The 18,605-nt window shown below is 34.0% G+C and overlaps 1 protein-coding gene across 1 annotated transcript in view; it reads right to left on the bottom strand.

Annotated features, from left to right (window-relative positions):
- The window catches only part of LOC130622201 (uncharacterized), a 32,486-nt gene extending 14,912 nt beyond the window's left edge, over positions 1-17,574 (bottom strand). The window contains exons 1-10 of the mRNA XM_057437637.1: positions 17,424-17,574; positions 10,273-10,419; positions 8,710-10,173; positions 6,959-8,626; positions 6,687-6,830; positions 5,050-6,516; positions 3,719-3,865; positions 2,156-3,619; positions 408-2,072; positions 136-279 (exon numbers count right to left, since the gene is read on the bottom strand). Coding sequence (XP_057293620.1) covers positions 136-279; positions 408-2,072; positions 2,156-3,619; positions 3,719-3,865; positions 5,050-6,516; positions 6,687-6,830; positions 6,959-8,626; positions 8,710-10,173; positions 10,273-10,419; positions 17,424-17,493 — 8,380 coding nt within the window. The 5' untranslated portion in view covers positions 17,494-17,574. The remainder of the gene's footprint in view (positions 1-135; positions 280-407; positions 2,073-2,155; positions 3,620-3,718; positions 3,866-5,049; positions 6,517-6,686; positions 6,831-6,958; positions 8,627-8,709; positions 10,174-10,272; positions 10,420-17,423) is intronic.
- Positions 17,575-18,605: the final 1,031 nt, after the last annotated feature.

Genomic DNA, 18,605 nt, shown 5'->3' with positions numbered 1-18,605 from the left:
TTTACAGAATATTTTCTTTTTTTTTTTGGAATTTGATATCTACGCGATCATACACTTGCTTCTTAGTGCTTTAGCAAAGCAAAAAAAATGATTTTGACTTTCTCACATAAACTTAAATATTACGTATTATTTTACCTAAGCAATCTCCTCCAACTTGCATGGTCTTGTTTTGCATGCAAATTTCTTTTTGCAGATGGCATTTGTTGACATAAGTTTTCTTGTCTGCTGCGCATTGAGGTTCCCATCTATTGTTACAAGCACTCAGAAGACAGTTTTTGGCTAAAAGTTAAAATTATTTATTAATAAATGAAATATCAAAAGTTCAAAAGACACCTGGAAAAAATACTTAGTAACATAGGTTGCTATTGTTTTAAATTAAAAAAAATGGGAACCAAAAATTAACTTACGCAACATTATGTGTGCGATCGCCGTCATAAATCTCTCATTCATAACTTTCATGGGTAACCGAGTCAAGTTAAATGATAGTAACTTTTCCATGTATGCATCTGGCTTCGAATTTTTGTCTACATTTACTGCTTTCATTGTTAAGGAAATGAATTCTGTTAGGTCAGCTCCAGATTTGCTGCCTTTAAAAAGATCACGTATAGTGCCAAATTCTTCATCTGTATTATTTACTAAGGTTTTGACGGTTTGAAGTAACATTTTTCGTAGATCTGACGACGGTAGGTCTAAAATTAATTCTGTCAATTTAGAAAGCTGTATGTCTTCAAATCTTTTACCTTCAGGTACTTTGAAATGTGCCACATCTCCTATTTTAGTTTCATTCAACATCTTCAGTTGCTCCATGTTCAGTGCCATATCTTTAAAAAAGATGTCGGTAACTCCAAAAAGTTCCTCAGCTAACTTCACCAATGTTATGCTTCTAATATACGATGAATCTGTGCTTTTGTAAATTTTCGAAATTGTGGACAATGTTTTATTTGATATTAGTTTTATTGCTTCAGGAAGTTCGTAATTTTTAGCATGTTTGCCTTCCAAACGACCAGAAACAACATCAAACGTGGTTATCAAAGGTACTGTGTACACTTGTTTGACATTGTCAATACTGTTTTCGAGTTCATGCAACATGCGTAAACTATAGGTGGATGCTTGGTTCATGACACTGTCAGGAATGCTGAATACTTTTTGTAAGACTTTCTCTTTAAATCCAAATATAGATACTGACGTCAGCACTAAATTGTCATCAATTAATTTTTCTATCGAAATGCCCTTTTCATGAGCTAACAATACTAAAGGTGTCCGGGCTTTCTTTCGAATTTCTGTAAGACTGGAAGAAAGAGAAGAGGATAAGCTGAAGAAATCCATTAAGTTGACGTTGTGAGAACTTCCAGATAAAGCGTTGACTTCAGCAGGAGTAAATTTTCCACTGATTTTCGTGTCTAGCAACTTGATATAGATGCTTTCAAAACAAGAGTTTATTTTCATCAGAGTTGAAGACATTTTGCTTTCATTACACATTAGTTTCGACGGGGCAAAGGGTAAAAATGCAGCCTGGTTTGAATCCATTTTTGATATGGTGGATGTCATGATATCATCAATGGTAAAATTAGTCAGAGTTTTTAAATCGACATTTAATGTCAACAGTATGTTTGATATGCTCATTGCAAATACCCCTTTAACATATTTTTCATTACCAAGCCAACCGTTTAAAGCTTTTTCAACAGTATCATTTGATATCAAGTGTTCTCCTACCACCATTCCAAGCGTTACTGTAGTAGTATTTATACCATCTACAAGAATGTCTGACAAACGATTTAAAAAGACCTTTGATTTCGGAATTTTCGAGAGGGTAGCCAATTTTCTCATGTTAAGGTACATCAGATGTTTCTTTATTTTGTCATCATTTGAGAAGACTTTCATTATACCTCCCAAAGACTTTTGAGCAGCACTGCGCAAAACATCACCAGACAAACCAAGTTCTTCCTTTGTCAAGGATAATCCAACACATTTCATGCTAAGATCATGAAAGGACATATCTTTACTGTCTTCGGCATCAACGTCACAGAAATGTGGGATGGAGAGCATTTGAATGTTAAGGAATGTTTTCGATCCTAAAAACAAAAGACGAAAAATTAACAAAGGAAGAAGGTCGTACAATGTAAAATAGCAAAGACAAACAGTAATGGCTACTCACTTAATTCTCCATATTTCTCTTGAAGCGTTTTGTTAATACGACTGAAGGTCCAGTTCGCTTGAATGGTACTCGACATTAGCATTTGTATCGGTGAAAATGTGTTTAAAATAGAAAACGCATTCATAGAAAATAACTTCTTCGCACTTTCTTTATCCAGTCCTTGATATTTCTCCAGAAGTTTTATGACGGGTAGTGCTTGAACATCTGCATCTGTCATTCCATACATACTCCTGACATGCCCAAACTCTACGTGCTTGTAGATCCAATGCAATCCTTTCATGTATTCCTTCTTGACAGCATCCTGACCAACAATATCTCTGGATGAAAGTTGATAAAGACTTAGGTGTTGAAGGTCAATTGGTGATGTACCATTGTAGTACAATTTAAATATTTTTGAGATTTTACTTCTCATTTGAGTTGCCGCCATTTCATTAATGTTAAACCAAGCCAGGAAGAACTTCTCTGGTAATTTAGATGCTGTGGTTGACATTTGCATGAGAGTGTAGGTTGATATGTTTTGAACTCCTATTACTCCGTTCATTGCAGCTACAGAAACGAGTGGATGACTACCTAGCATGCTTATATAATTTCCAGACTTAGCTATCTGCAGGAACGTGTGACCTAACGACATATTAACCAATGATGAGTTGCCAAAAGCGTGGAATAATTCCCCAAGAGACATTTTTTCAGCTACTTTGTAAATTTGGGTTGATACGCCTCCACTCAGGTAAAGGTAGTACACCAAAGCGGCTGACACATTCTCATACCTGGCGGTCATCTCAACTAAGGTTAGCTTCTTAACATCTTGCTCGTTTAAGCTTAGCTTTCTCGCAACCATGGTAACGTTGATGTTGGTGTAAAATTTTATTATGCTTTCGTTCACCATTTCTTTCGATTTTGTTAAGTTTATAGTATCTTTTTCGAAATACGCTAAAATGCCATTTTTCATTGACTTTTCAATATTGAAAGCTTTCAAGAACTTTTTATAATCTTCCAACGATGTATTTCCATGAGATTTTGCAATTGCACTAAGAAGATATGGGTCGTATGCACGTTCATAGAGATTTGGTAAAAGAGTGCAAAATTTATGCAGAGATGAATACACACTATGATTGCTAGGCGGTAAATAGTTATCCACTAAGGTAAATTCGAAATCCTGAAATTCCATGATTCGTTTTCGGATTCGGTCCATGGGAGATATTTCTGCCTTTAATATGGCATCAAACATGGATTTGATGGACTGAATACTTCGCGATAACGTAAAACACTTTGCGACATCATTTAGAGATGTTTCGTTCAAATAATAAAGCAAACTGGAGTTAATGCTGTACTGCTTGACTATATGTTGTGGCGAGACCCCAATCATATGAGCGATTTGAAGTATGGTTTTGGTATCAACGGTTGCCTTTTGTTCATTTGATAAAGCAGAATCCAAAGGTTTGAAGAAGTTTGCCCCAAATTTATCTAAAACAAAACAAAAATAACATCCAGTTGTGGCTTTAAGCAGTTCTACTAACAAAAAATCTTGTCCAATAAAAGAACATTAAGTAAAGGTATTAGTACCATAACATATATCGTTATGTCGAACGGTCACTTTTTCGTCCTTCTCGCAATTATGATTTGTTAGGTATTGCTTGTTCCAATACGTTCGACTGTTAGTACCACAAACTGGTTTCCATTCTTTTAAACACATTTTTGCTTGACACGTTTCTAAATATAAAGAGCATTGATTAGTTAAAAAATTGTAACTCAAAAACAAGAAATGATGACAGGTTCAATTTGTTTCAAAACTAGTTTCAACAACAAGTGCTGTGTTGCATTTTGTAATAAAATCGGCTCATTTTTCAATATTCCTGAATTTTGTTATAAGTGGTTCATTTTACAACAAAGCTACATTTTTGGTTCATGATTAGATGAAATTTTTTTGTTGATTCTTTTGATTAACTAATTTTTATGAATGGCCCAGTGAGATGAAACGTTGTGGTGATTCTTCTGTTGAAATTGATCAATTTGCAATCCTAATGCTGGAATTCGTAATTCTGATCAACGTCCTACATATTTTTTGGTATATGATTGTGATGATAAATTTAATGTGTCTGGTTATACACTTTGTTAATTCTGGCATGTTACTTGATCGTGCACTTCTGTGTGATAGTGAAACAATATTACAATATTAATTGTTTGCCACTTTGGACGCAAAATTGAGAAAATCGCGTATATATTTTTTGTTTTGAAAATATACATAAGTCAGTAATTCATTTACCAAAAAATAATACTAGCTCTATTAAACTGATATAGCCTATTTTTTAATGATTTTTACTTCTTTTTATTCATTAGGACAGTTGAATATCGAATTTTGCAACGATGCTATGTCAACAACAAGGACATATTTTGACTGGTCAGCTGTAAGCGCTTGTACGTCCTGCAGGAAGCTGCGCCAGGCACATAAAAGTCTCTTTTGTGAAGCCGAAGAAAGATCATGTGTTAGCATTCGATTTTAGCAGGACATTTAACAGAAACATCGGTTCCAACACCAGAATCATCAGAACATAATCATGAATTTCAACACCAAAGTCACCAAAACATTTGATTTCACAAGGACACGCATTAAATAGCTCTTTTAAACTCAGCTGTTTTGTTACAAATCGGTTCAGGTTTTTCATTACAAAACATATCGGAATTTTTATTACAAAATAAGCCGGTTTTTTTACAAACTACGGCATTAAATTACAAAGAGAGGCGTTTATTCAAAAAACAAGCAGCCGCCCTAAAAAAAATTTTTTAGAGGTTTTCCATTTCTAATTATTGCATCAAAGAATGATAATACAACACAACTTTAGAAAACTAAAGAAAGACAAAATTGATGAGATAAATAGAATATATTCTTTACTTACTGGGCGTAGTTTTGATGGTATCATTAATTTTACTGATAGTCCATGACTTATTGATGGAACCTTTGCTGATCAATTCATTTGGTGTATATAAGTTGAACAAATCATAAGTAGATCTCGCAAAAATATTTTTTGCAAGTTCTGATTTAAGTCCAAGATATTTGTCAAGCAATTTCAAAACAGTCATCGAATTGACATCGGAGTCTGACATTGCATAAATAGGCGGCATCCATTGGAACTCTACATATTTAAACACTACAAACAATCCTTTAACAAAACCTTTCGTAACATCATCATGAGATTTGAATGCACGCGATGATATCTCATACAGCGAAAGGTGTTGAAGAGCATTCATGGAAAATGATTTGTACGGCGCCTCAGACTTTAGAAGGTGACCTAATGACTGCGTCTTCATACGCTGGACATCTTTTTCACTAATCATGAACCAGGACACAATAAACTTCTCACTCATACTTGTCGAGCGCGTAGAAAGATCCATCAAGTTCAATTCCATTATGTTTTTGAGCCCTATGATACCAACAGGATGAGCTGCAAGAACTGCTGGAGTATAGCCTGTTGTTACAGCTTTATCGCCGAATTTCTGAATTTTTGTAAATAAACTAGACAAAGGCATATCGAAAAGAATGGATCCTTTAAATGTGCTATTTAGCTCCATTAGACGAACATTTGCAGCAACAGTGTAGAAGTTTATTGATATACCACCACTCAAGTACAAGTAGAAGACTAACGTATGTTCCACAAGTGCATACTTTGCAGTCATTTGCGTCAATGTCAAGCAAAGCAAGTCCTGCTTAGTAAGTCTTAACTTCTCGCCGACTAAGGTAAGATTTATACCATTGTAAAATTGTATTGTTTGGTTCTTTATTACGGAAGCGAAATATAATCTGTTCATTGCATCGTTTTTAAAATAAGCAAGGGCAGCTCCTTTCATTGACTTTTCGATATTAAAAGCTTTCAAAAACTTTCTATAATCTTCCAACGATGTATTTCCATGTGATTTTGCCACTGCACTAAGAAGATATGGGTCGTATGCACGTTCATATAGATTTGGTAAAAGAGTGCAAAATTTATGCAGCTTGAAATATGCGCTACTGTTTGCAGGTGGTAAATATTTGTTGACAGATGTGAATCCCAAGACATGAAACACAGTCATCCTTGCGTAAATTCTTTCTGTTGGATATGCATCATTCTTTAGAACTTCGTCGAACATATGCTTCAACGACTGACTGAATCGAAGCAAAGTGAAGCATTGAGCCACGTCATTTAATGATGTTGTGCTAAGATAAGCAAGCAGTTCTCCTTCAATATGGTAATGATTTATCAATCTTTCGGTGGAAACTCCCACAATTGTTGCAACTTGAAATAAAGTCTTTGTATCAATATCCTTCTTGTATTGTTGTGGTATGACACTGTCTAACGGCATGACAAAAAACGAGTTTGGAAATCCTTCTGTAAGAGAAAGGCAAATAATAAGGAATTTCAAACTTTACAGAATATTTTCTTTTTTTCTTTGGAATTTGATATCTACGTGATCATACACTTGCTTCTTAGTGCTTTAGCAAAGCAAAAAAATGATTTTGACTTTCTCACATAAACTTGAATATTACGTTTTATTTTACCTAAGCAATTTCCTCCAACTTGCATGGTCTTGTTTTGCATGCAAATTTCTTTTTGCAGATGACATTTGTTGACATACGTTTTCTTGTCGGCTGCGCATTGAGGTTCCCATCTATTGTTACAAGCACTCAGAAGACAGTTTTTGGCTAAAAGTTAAAATTATTTATTAATAAATGAAATATCAAAAGTTCAAACGACACCTGGAAAAAATACTTCGTAACATAGGTTGCTATTGTTTTAAATTAAAAAAAATGGGAACCAAAAATTAACTTACGCAACATTATGTGTGCGATCGCCGTCATAAATCTCTCATTCATAACTTTCATGGGTAACCGAGTCAAGTTAAATGATAGTAACTTTTCCATGTATGCATCTGGCTTCGAATTTTTGTCTACATTTACTGCTTTCATTGTTAAGGAAATGAATTCTGTTAGGTCAGCTCCAGATTTGCTGCCTTTAAAAAGATCACGTATAGTGCCAAATCCTTCATCTGTATTATTTACTAAGGTTTTGACGGTTTGAAGTAACATTTTTCGTAGATCTGACGACGGTAGGTCTAAAATTAATTCTGTCAATTTAGAAAGCTGTATGTCTTCAAATCTTTTACCTTCAGGTACTTTGAAATGTGCCACATCTCCTATTTTAGTTTCATTCAACATCTTCAGTTGCTCCATGTTCAGTGCCATATCTTTAAAAAAGATGTCGGTAACTCCAAAAAGTTCCTCAGCTAACTTCACCAATGTTATGCTTCTAATATACGATGAATCTAAAGAGCTTTTGTAAATTTTCGAAATTGTAGACAATGTTTTAGTTGATATTAGTTTTATTGCTTTAGGAAGTTCGTAATTTTTAGCATGTTTGCCTTCCAAACGACCAGAAACAACATCAAACGTGGTTATCAAAGGTACTGTGTACACTTGTTTGACATTGTCAATACTGTTTTCGAGTTCATGCAACATGCGTAAACTATAGGTGGATGCTTGGTTCATGACACTGTCAGGAATGCTGAATACTTTTTGTAAGACTTTCTCTTTAAATCCAAATATAGATACTGACGTCAGCACTAAATTGTCATCAATTAATTTTTCTATCGAAATGCCCTTTTCATGAGCTAACAATACTAAAGGTGTCCGGGCTTTCTTTCGAATTTCTGTAAGACTGGAAGAAAGAGAAGAGGATAAGCTGAAGAAATCCATTAAGTTGACGTTGTGAGAACTTCCAGATAAAGCGTTGACTTCAGCAGGAGTAAATTTTCCACTGATTTTCGTGTCTAGCAACTTGATATAGATGCTTTCAAAACAAGAGTTTATTTTCATCAGAGTTGAAGACATTTTGCTTTCATTACACATTAGTTTCGACGGGGCAAAGGGTAAAAATGCAGCCTGGTTTGAATCCATTTTTGATATGGTGGATGTCATGATATCATCAATGGTAAAATTAGTCAGAGTTTTTAAATCGACATTTAATGTCAACAGTATGTTTGATATGCTCATTGCAAATACCCCTTTAACATATTTTTCATTACCAAGCCAACCGTTTAAAGCTTTTTCAACAGTATCATTTGATATCAAGTGTTCTCCTACCACCATTCCAAGCGTTACTGTAGTAGTATTTATACCATCTACAAGAATGTCTGACAAACGATTTAAAAAGACCTTTGATTTCGGAATTTTCGAGAGGGTAGCCAATTTTCTCATGTTAAGGTACATCAGATGTTTCTTTATTTTGTCATCATTTGAGAAGACTTTCATTATACCTCCCAAAGACTTTTGAGCAGCACTGCGCAAAACATCACCAGACAAACCAAGTTCTTCCTTTGTCAAGGATAATCCAACACATTTCATGCTAAGATCATGAAAGGACATATCTTTACTGTCTTCGGCATCAACGTCACAGAAATGTGGGATGGAGAGCATTTGAATGTTAAGGAATGTTTTCGATCCTAAAAACAAAAGACGAAAAATTAACAAAGGAAGAAGGTCGTACAATGTAAAATAGCAAAGACAAACAGTAATGGCTACTCACTTAATTCTCCATATTTCTCTTGAAGCGTTTTGTTAATACGACTGAAGGTCCAGTTCGCTTGAATGGTACTCGACATTAGCATTTGTATCGGTGAAAATGTGTTTAAAATAGAAAACGCATTCATAGAAAATAACTTCTTCGCACTTTCTTTATCCAGTCCTTGATATTTCTCCAGAAGTTTTATGACGGGTAGTGCTTGAACATCTGCATCTGTCATTCCATACATACTCCTGACATGCCCAAACTCTACGTGCTTGTAGATCCAATGCAATCCTTTCATGTATTCCTTCTTGACAGCATCCTGACCAACAATATCTCTGGATGAAAGTTGATAAAGACTTAGGTGTTGAAGGTCAATTGGTGATGTACCATTGTAGTACAATTTAAATATTTTTGAGATTTTACTTCTCATTTGAGTTGCCGCCATTTCATTAATGTTAAACCAAGCCAGGAAGAACTTCTCTGGTAATTTAGATGCTGTGGTTGACATTTGCATGAGAGTGTAGGTTGATATGTTTTGAACTCCTATTACTCCGTTCATTGCAGCTACAGAAACGAGTGGATGACTACCTAGCATGCTTATATAATTTCCAGACTTAGCTATCTGCAGGAACGTGTGACCTAACGACATATTAACCAATGATGAGTTGCCAAAAGCGTGGAATAATTCCCCAAGAGACATTTTTTCAGCTACTTTGTAAATTTGGGTTGATACGCCTCCACTCAGGTAAAGGTAGTACACCAAAGCGGTTGACACATTCTCATACCTGGCGGTCATCTCAACTAAGGTTAGCTTCTTAACATCTTGCTCGTTTAAGCTTAGCTTTCTCGCAACCATGGTAACGTTGATGTTGGTGTAAAATTTTATTATGCTTTCCTTCACCATTTCTTTCGATTTTGTTAAGTTTATAGTATCTTTTTCGTAATACGCTAAAATGCCATTTTTCATTGACTTTTCAATATTGAAAGCTTTCAAGAACTTTTTATAATCTTCCAACGATGTATTTCCATGAGATTTTGCAATTGCACTAAGAAGATATGGGTCGTATGCACGTTCATAGAGATTTGGTAAAAGAGTGCAAAATTTATGCAGAGATGAATAAACACTATTGTTAGTAGGCAGTAAATAGTTATCCACTAAATTAAATCCGAAATTCCGAAATTCCATGATTCGTTTTCGGATTCGGTCCATAGGAGATACTTCTGCTTTTAAGATCACATCAAACATGGATTTGATGGACTGATTACTTCGCGATAACGTAAAACATTTTGCCACATCATTTAGAGATGTTTCGTTCAAATAGTAAAGCAAACCAGAGTTGATGTTGTACTGCTTTACTATATGTTGTGGCGAGACCCCAATCATATGAGCAATTTGAAGTATGGTTTTGGTATCAACTGTTGCCTTTTGTTCATTTGATAAGGCAGAATCCAAAGGTTTGAAAAAGTTTGCCCCAAATTTAGCTAAAACAAAACAAAAATAACATCCAGTTGTGGCTTTAAGAAGTTCTACTAACAAAAAATCTTGTCCAATAAAAGAACATTAGGTAAAGGTATTAGTACCATAACATATATCATTATGTCGAATGGTCACTTTTTCGTTCTTCTTGCAATTATGATTTGTTAGGTATTGCTTGTTCCAATACGTTCGACTGTTAGTACCACAAACTGGTTTCCATTCTTTCAAACACATTTTTGCTTGACACGTGACTAAACATAAAAAATTTGATAGCAAAAAGACTAAGTTGAAGTGAATGGAACCTATCAAAAGGAAATGAATGATGGTGGAGAAGGGACAGGGTGAATATCTCCATTGAAAAACAGTAGAAGTCGAGCATCGCATGGGTTGTATTTGATATGCTTGTAAATATTCTTTTATCACCTACAAAACTGCATTTTCTAAAACAACACATGTACATTTTAAAACAAATTTTTCAGTTCGGAATTTGTTTCTCCATTGGTTAAAGCACGAGAAGCTAAAAAGTCTCTCATTTTTTATAATAACTTCTGCAGCCTACCGTTTTAGGTATTGATAGTTATATATACTTTTGGTATGGTGTCAATGTTGTCATGGTGACCCACCTGTTAACAAGCGGCAGAAATGAAATCGCACGACAATGCAGGAATCCCTTTAAATACTAGCCGATAAAGCCCGTAGAAAAATCCACTGAGGCAGGATAAAAATGAAAAAGAAGCGTTATTTGAATTATGATGACGTCAGAAATCCCATCCACAAAAAATAAATTAGAACCTTGTTTTCACGTTGGCTATATTGTGTAGAGCTTAAAGCACTGATCACGAAAATGTATATGATGATGTGCTATTGACGAACGGTTAAGAAGATATAAGGGTTTAAAAATTTTGCTAACGTCAGCAATGGATGGCCCCGTCAATATAGAAATTTTTTTTAGAAATTTGTATACCTGTTGGCTACTGGATCTTTAAACACTGATCAAGAAAATGTATAGAATTATGTACTTTTGACAAACGGTTGCAGAAATATTAAGGTTTGAAGGTTTTTTGAAGACGTCATCAACCCGTCCATTCCGAAACGGATTGGGGAACCAGGTTTTGAAAAATTACCCAAACTGGTCCCAGGTGGTCCCTAGTTACCCACACGGTGAAAAATCATTGACGTCAGCACCTCATTTCTAAGTTATTTGGCCTCAAAGTTTTATGTGCACTGTAATGGCTTCATTAATTTAACATAGGATATTGACGTTAAAGGAATGTTATTGACGTCTCGCCGTAACGTCAGAAAATTTAGCATATTAGACATGCATTTTTCAACAACATCAAAGGAAACTGAGCACATCAACTTTGCCTGTCACAGAGACACAGAACTGGCGTATTATTATATAGACTAGTCGATAAGGCCTGTGGAAAAATCTACTTAGGCAAAAGGCCAATGAAAAAATAGATTGCTTTAGATGTTTTGTTGACATCAGCAGTGCATATACAAAAAAAATGTTCTTTAAATCTTACAACAAATATTAAATGTCAAATCGCATTAAATCCTCCACACAAATCTTACACAAAATAAAAAAGAACAGCATGCAAGGTGCAAAATCTATTTGATAAAAAGTTACAACAACGACTCACCCACAAAACCGACAGTAAGAACACTGACAGTTACAACACCGACAGTCACAACACAGATAATAACAATGTTAGAAATAACGCACCTCAAATATATGTACATTAAGTTGAAAACCTTCAGTATTTTATTCTTAAATGTCAAAAAGGAGGCCTGCAAGAGTTAGCACAAATCAACGAAAATAAGTTTTTTACACATTTTAAATATTGTCTTTCCCTTAAAAGTTTATACAAAAATATGAAAAAGCCATCGTTTGGAAAACATCAAATTTAAATCTAGAAAAATCAGTCACGTCAGTTGCAAACCATCCTCTCCCGCAAAAATTTACACAAAATGTAAAAATCTACCAGTTAAGAACAAAAGAAATTTTATTTTTTAGTATGATGATCCATACTGCCCTTTACCAACAATTTTAAACCTAAATGTCAAAAAATCAATAAGCAAAGAATAAACTTGAATCAACAAACATTATATACGGTTCATCACCAAAGGTTTACACAAAATTTAAAACAGATCGGTTTAAAACAAATCAGTCATTTCAGGGCATACGGTCATCGGCTATTAGATTACAATAGATTATAATAAATAACTTAACACACAGACTTTAAATTCTATAAAATTTGTTCAACTTGTCATATTGCACGTGGACCCCCTTGTAAAGTGCACAGGTATTGTGAAAAACATTAAAGATGAATTTCAGTGTGACGTCATTTGTTTACTTTTTAGCAGTAAGCTCCTTGACTCTGGCTTTTGCGTGGCAGGAAAAAAGATGCTAGGATTTGGTGAAGAAAGGTATTTTACTGTGGATTTCTTCTAACGGGACATCGTTGAGGTTATAAAATATTATCAAGTGTAAGTTGACGGCTTCTGATTTATTTGAATTCATTAAGAATGCCTTGTTTGAAGAAATGAACTGATAATTACTTTGCTTCACCTAGCACCACAATCTTTTTCCCTTTCACACAAATGCGAAAGCCAAAAGAGCTTACCACTGAAAATGTAAACAACGGAATTCATCTAGCTATACTCTATGGGCATAAAAATACATCCTACTAATGGAAACTATAGCAGTAAGCTATAGATAATAAAAGGAATAACAACAGAAGTCATGGTTAGAGCTAGCCTGGGGGATGGGAGCTGGCTTCTTGGATGGAGGCTAACATTAGCTAGCTAACAGTAGCTAAGACACCCAGTTAAATATACTTAAACTGGGAACACTTAGCTAAAACTAAAGCTAGCTATTTATGCTTAGTAAAACACATATAAAGAGAAGCAATAGTAATGTAAAATCAGTAACATTACAGTTCAACAAACCAAAGTTTTCCGTTTTTTAGTCAGCCAACAGCTTTATGTAGCATTTTGAATTTTAGGACAATACATTAGTTACGCGCCAGGGCACATGAATTATGCAACAAAACGTAAACAAATGTGGCTACATACGCGGTAAAATATAAACAAGAAGCCCTGGGGGCTCTAAGAATTTCCGCCCGCTACCAAAATATTTGATGAAAACCTGCTAATTCGTTGTGTTATTGTGCCAAAAATTCGAGAAGGTTTGGTGCATGAACCTCTGAAGATAAAGCACACAAGTGACATTATGTCTTACAACCAACGCAAACAAAACGAAACGTGTCATAATAAACTCACATTTTCAAATGGCTAACAAAAAATACAGCCTATAATTCATGGTTGAAAGTCTTGCGATTAAAACGTTTATGGTCTTAAACGGCATTCAGTTGACAAAAAATTTTGCTGTGACCATCATTTTCAGCATACTTTATTTGTTAACTGTGCCAGATTTAGCCGAAAATGAAGTGGTTTTAATTTTTGGACCAATTTTGGCCTAAAATGACATTTAAGGTGGCAAAAAACCAAAATTTTGATGTCACCATCATATTCGGCATACTTTATTTGGTAAATCTGCCAGATTTAGCCAAAAATGAAGTGGTTTTAATTTTTGGATCAATTTTGGCCTAAAATGGCATTTAGGTGACAAAAATCAAAATTTCGATGTCACCATTATGTTCAGCATACTTTTTTTGTTAATTTAATTTTTGTTGGAAATGAAATAGTTTAATTTTTGGACCAATTTTGTCCTAAAATGACATTTAAGGCGGCAAAAAATCAAAATTATTATGTCACCATTATGTTCAGCATACTTTTTTTGTTAACTGTGCCAAATTTTGTCGAAAACAAAAACTAATTTTGTCCTGAAACGTCATTCAGATGAGTTCCCAGTAGTTAGGGAGCTTGGGTACGAAGTTCACATCTGTGACGGAGGAACGTGTAATCCCAGGGTCGATTTTTTCTCAAAAAATGCTCCAAAAGAAAAAAACGACGGTTTTAAAGAATTTCCTACGCCTTCGGGCGCGGAAATTCAAAAAAATGTGGCTTTTCCTGGGAAATGCGAGTCTGCTTGCTCCACCGACATAAAAACCAAACGTCTAATAATATCAAAGTTCTTACTATTTGTGATTTGAAAATCCACTTTAAATTCTAGCCTTTGTTTCCTACTTCTAACTTTACTTTACATCTAGCTTCACTTCTCACTCCACTTTTCTACTTCTTCACTTGGTCTCTATTCTTTTTAAATATATAGCTATGCTTTTTTAAACCACTTTTTTCCCTTTTTATCGAGGTAAAGGGATCGTTCTTCTGTGCTTTTTTTGGTGGCCTTTATTTTCTACTTCTAAATTTTACTTTACTTCTAGCTCGACGCAGCTCCACTTTCACTTCCAAGTTCACTTTTCTACTTCTTCACTTAGACTTTTTTCTTTTTAAATATGCTTTTTTGAACCACTTATTTTAATTTTTTTAAGATTGTTCTTTTGTGGGTTTTTTGGTGGCGAAAGGACACCATTTTTCGAAAGTTAGCCGTTAAATTTATTTCAGCAAATCAGATTGAGTCGTTTTCATCACGTGATGTAAACAAAGTAAACCCGCTAGCAAAATGGACATAATTTTTTCAGTGATTTCAAAGAGAATTTCGGCAACATCAAAGGAAAATGACGATATCCACTTTGCCTGTTACAGACACACAGTCTCCGTATTATTATAAGAGACTAGCCGAAGTCCCTTGAAATAATCCACTGAATCTCTCATCGAGTCCATATGATAGGTGCCAAATAAAAACATAGAACACAGTAATTTGAATTTTTAATAGTCACAATTTGCATTATTCTATATCTATAACCGCTGAAACAAAACGTCCAAAAAAATTAGCATGTGCAGCAATAAAAAAATAAAAATAAAAGAGAAAAAAAGCCCTGAGATTGAGGTTGCTCACAATCTGCATTATACAGAACGTTTAAAAATATAAGCAGGTCCAACAACAAAATAAAAATAAAATAAAGTAAAAATGCAAAAGGTCTAACATAATCGAAGGTGTCTAACAACGGTTATGTAAAAAGTTAAATCTGCCAAAACTATATACTTGCTTTGCCATGTCAGAAGTACACCAGGGAAAATAGTATACCAGACATCGTCGAAAAAATCGTTAAGTCACACAAAAAAGATTATTGCAAAATTTCCAGTTTCTAATGCATCATACCAAATTAGCTATTTAGTTTATTGCATACAGCAACTCTCCCAATGCATAATCGTGCCGTGCATGATAACAATGTAGTGTTTTCGAATTTAAGAATCGAATATATTTCAAACAGTAACGTAACAGATGTAAACATTGATTTAACTTTGTTAACATTAAGGTTTATTATAACGACATCAACCACTTCGTAGCGTTAAAAACAGTAACAACGGAAAAATTACTTTTTACATTTTATATAAATTCTTCTCTACGATATACACGCTGTATTTTATAAGAATAGTGTTTTTTTCGATTCAGCCTTCATGTTCTTAACTTTCCCTGGTGTACTTGCCCATTGCTTTGGAGAGAAAGAGATTCAGTTTGTGAGATCTATACGCAATAAAAAAGTAAACTTCTAATTAAATTTGTGCATCATACTAATTTTTATATTAAAAAAAACAATCAACCTTAGACATATTCTTAGGATATTCTGACCCATTGTTTAGAGTATATTCTTACAAAAAAAAGTTCTTAACTTTCTTGACAAACACTATCCTCGTGGCCTAAAAATATATAATACCTCAATAAAATAAAGCTTGCTATAAGTTGCTATAGCTATTAGCATTTTTTTTTTTATATTTATTTAGAACAAACAATCGAGGTTGGACATATTTTTAAGATATCTTTAACTGACCCTGAGTATATTCTTACAAAAAAATATGTTCAGGCTAAAGACAAAACATATTTAACTTCATATTTAAGGGAAAGTTTAGCTGGAAGCGTGTAAATGGCTTAAAAACGTTATTCACCTAAATTCATTTCTCTACCAGATATTCTAAACAACACACCTGCTTTTCTTTCGCTTTCTCAGTAGTAGGTAGCTAGCGTTCTCTGGATGAAAGTCCAATCAGTTTCTACTTCGATTGCTAAACTTGGCTTCAAAGAAAACAAATTGAAAATGTATAGCTAGCTACAATTGTCTGATACCTTTCCAATCAGTTCTCTTTTTCACGTTATATCATCGTACGTTTTTCTTCTTTATAACAAATATTTCTGACAACAACATAATTTTTTTTTATTCTCGCTTGACAACAACAATAGCTCTACAACAACAGTTTTGTTTTTTTCATTTTAGATTCGAATTATCATTCGAATTCGATAGTTTTTTTAAAAAGAAAGCAACCTCGGTCCCAGAACACAAAAATGATAGAAGAAACAAATAAGCTTTAATCTAACCTCATGATGAGTAAATATTGTTTGAAATAACTTTTTTCAGGATTACTTTGAAAAAGAGACAACCTTCTTCGGTTCGGTTTTCATTTTCAGTTGATAAACTTTGTTTCCTTGTGATACGGCGCGCACATGGTAAACCGGGGGGGGGATTAAATTATTCTATCTATAACGACCAACGGGCTTTTAAAACAAAAAAACAAATAAAGACAAATAAAATAAACATTAGCTTTAATAAAATAAAGAAAAAGAATTTTATTTTTTAAAGTAATAAGAAAAGAGAATTAAATGTTTAAAAATAGTAACCCCCTGATTTGCGTTTTTTTAACTTGGTAAATTTTAGCATAACGCCACGTCGTAAGAAAGTGACCCGTGATTTGTGTGCAATGGCCTCACCGTGCGCACATACACACAAGGCGTATTAATATATAGATTCTTTTCAACAGCTCCGAAGTCATATTTTAGCCTTTTTATAATTCAATGAATAATTTTACACATCTTAAACTTTCGCAACCGTAATTTTGTTCCCAAAGTTGATGTGTCACCGTTTTTGGCTTGGAAATATGACCCCATCTTGGACTAACAAACGTCATCAAAAAATTTTTTTGTGATAATATGTGTGGTGTGTCAATTGGAAGAGTAGTGGAGCCATAAAATGTTTGCCTGAATATGGGTTCAACTCCAATTCTGTTTCTATAAAATAATCTATTCTGTGCATTTAAAAGTGTTCTTTAATTTTAAGGAATGAGCACTAATTTTTCAGAATATGGTCTAGTCTCAGCGAGCTGCTGGTAACAAATAAACAACGAACCACTAACTATTTTCGACACAAGCTAAACAACAATATTTTTTTAAACTCACCATTTCGCTCATATCCACGCAAGTGTTGAATATACGCCAACAGAACGACAACACACCACACATACTTCATCGTTATAATTTTACCTCTTGCTCACTTTTGTTTTTTTATTCTATGGAATAAAAAACGTCCATCACATCACAAATTTTTGAATAAAAATAACCTGCACAAATAGCACAATCTTTACTTTTATTTCATTGCTGATAGCTGAAGAATCAGTATGACATCAACAGAACTAAGTATGTATTGTGTTATAATTAACCACATAAATCTAAGCACCAAAATAATCTGTCAGTTGGAACACACTCACCATCAGAACGAGAGTAATCATACCACTAAACCTCTTTGAGCACCCCCTTCCCCATTTGTATGTTGCTTCCTCAGATATGGTTAAAGATCGTCAGGCGCCTGCTCAAGCGGATTCCTCTAATAAAAGTTTTTAATTGGTAGCGAAAAGAATTGAGTTGAGAAGAGGCCTAAGGACGAAGTTTGAAATACTTTTTTAATATATAAGAATGATCTCTGTACATCATGGGATGAGATAAAGTTTGGACATTTTTTAAAAATATAAAATTTATAAATTTATGTTCAACAATTTTTATCACTTCCTCTTTTAAGAGAATTCTGTTATGAACTAAGAAACTTTTTTTTTCAGTTGAGATGAAAGTGATTTCAAAACTTTAGAGATCCTTAACTTAGCACAACATAGAGCATGGGTACAAAGAGGATAGCAACCTCGTCCTCAGGGCATGTTGTATATTATCTGACATCGGTGTCTGAAAAGATAAAAGATGTCCTGTCATTTTAATACTTTGCTTATCCATTCTTGGTTGAAAATTAGCATATTACTTTGGTTGTCATGTAAACATATTTTGCTTACAGCAATAAACAAGGAAATGTAACGCTAATAAATTAGTAAAGTAAGCGTTAATTACGCGTATGGGTTGGTGCCGAAGTTTTCAACACAACAATAGCTTATTTTAGAAACTCTAGTTAAACAAAATATAAAACACTGTTAGCAATTGGCACCATTTTAGCTCCCACGACATATTTTGATTAAAGTTAACAGCAGGGATTTAGAAATATTAGGCCTATTACAAAATGGACAGAGTGAACTGAAAGCTTTTTAAAAACGATTTGGGAAGAGTCGATGGGAGATGGTCTTTTTTACCCGAAAAAAAATT

Source organism: Hydractinia symbiolongicarpus, chromosome 12, assembly GCF_029227915.1.
Source record: "Hydractinia symbiolongicarpus strain clone_291-10 chromosome 12, HSymV2.1, whole genome shotgun sequence".
Taxonomy (NCBI): Eukaryota; Metazoa; Cnidaria; class Hydrozoa; order Anthoathecata; family Hydractiniidae; genus Hydractinia; species Hydractinia symbiolongicarpus.
Note: the sequence above shows the minus strand (reverse complement) of the source record. Positions and strands in the feature narration are given on the sequence as shown.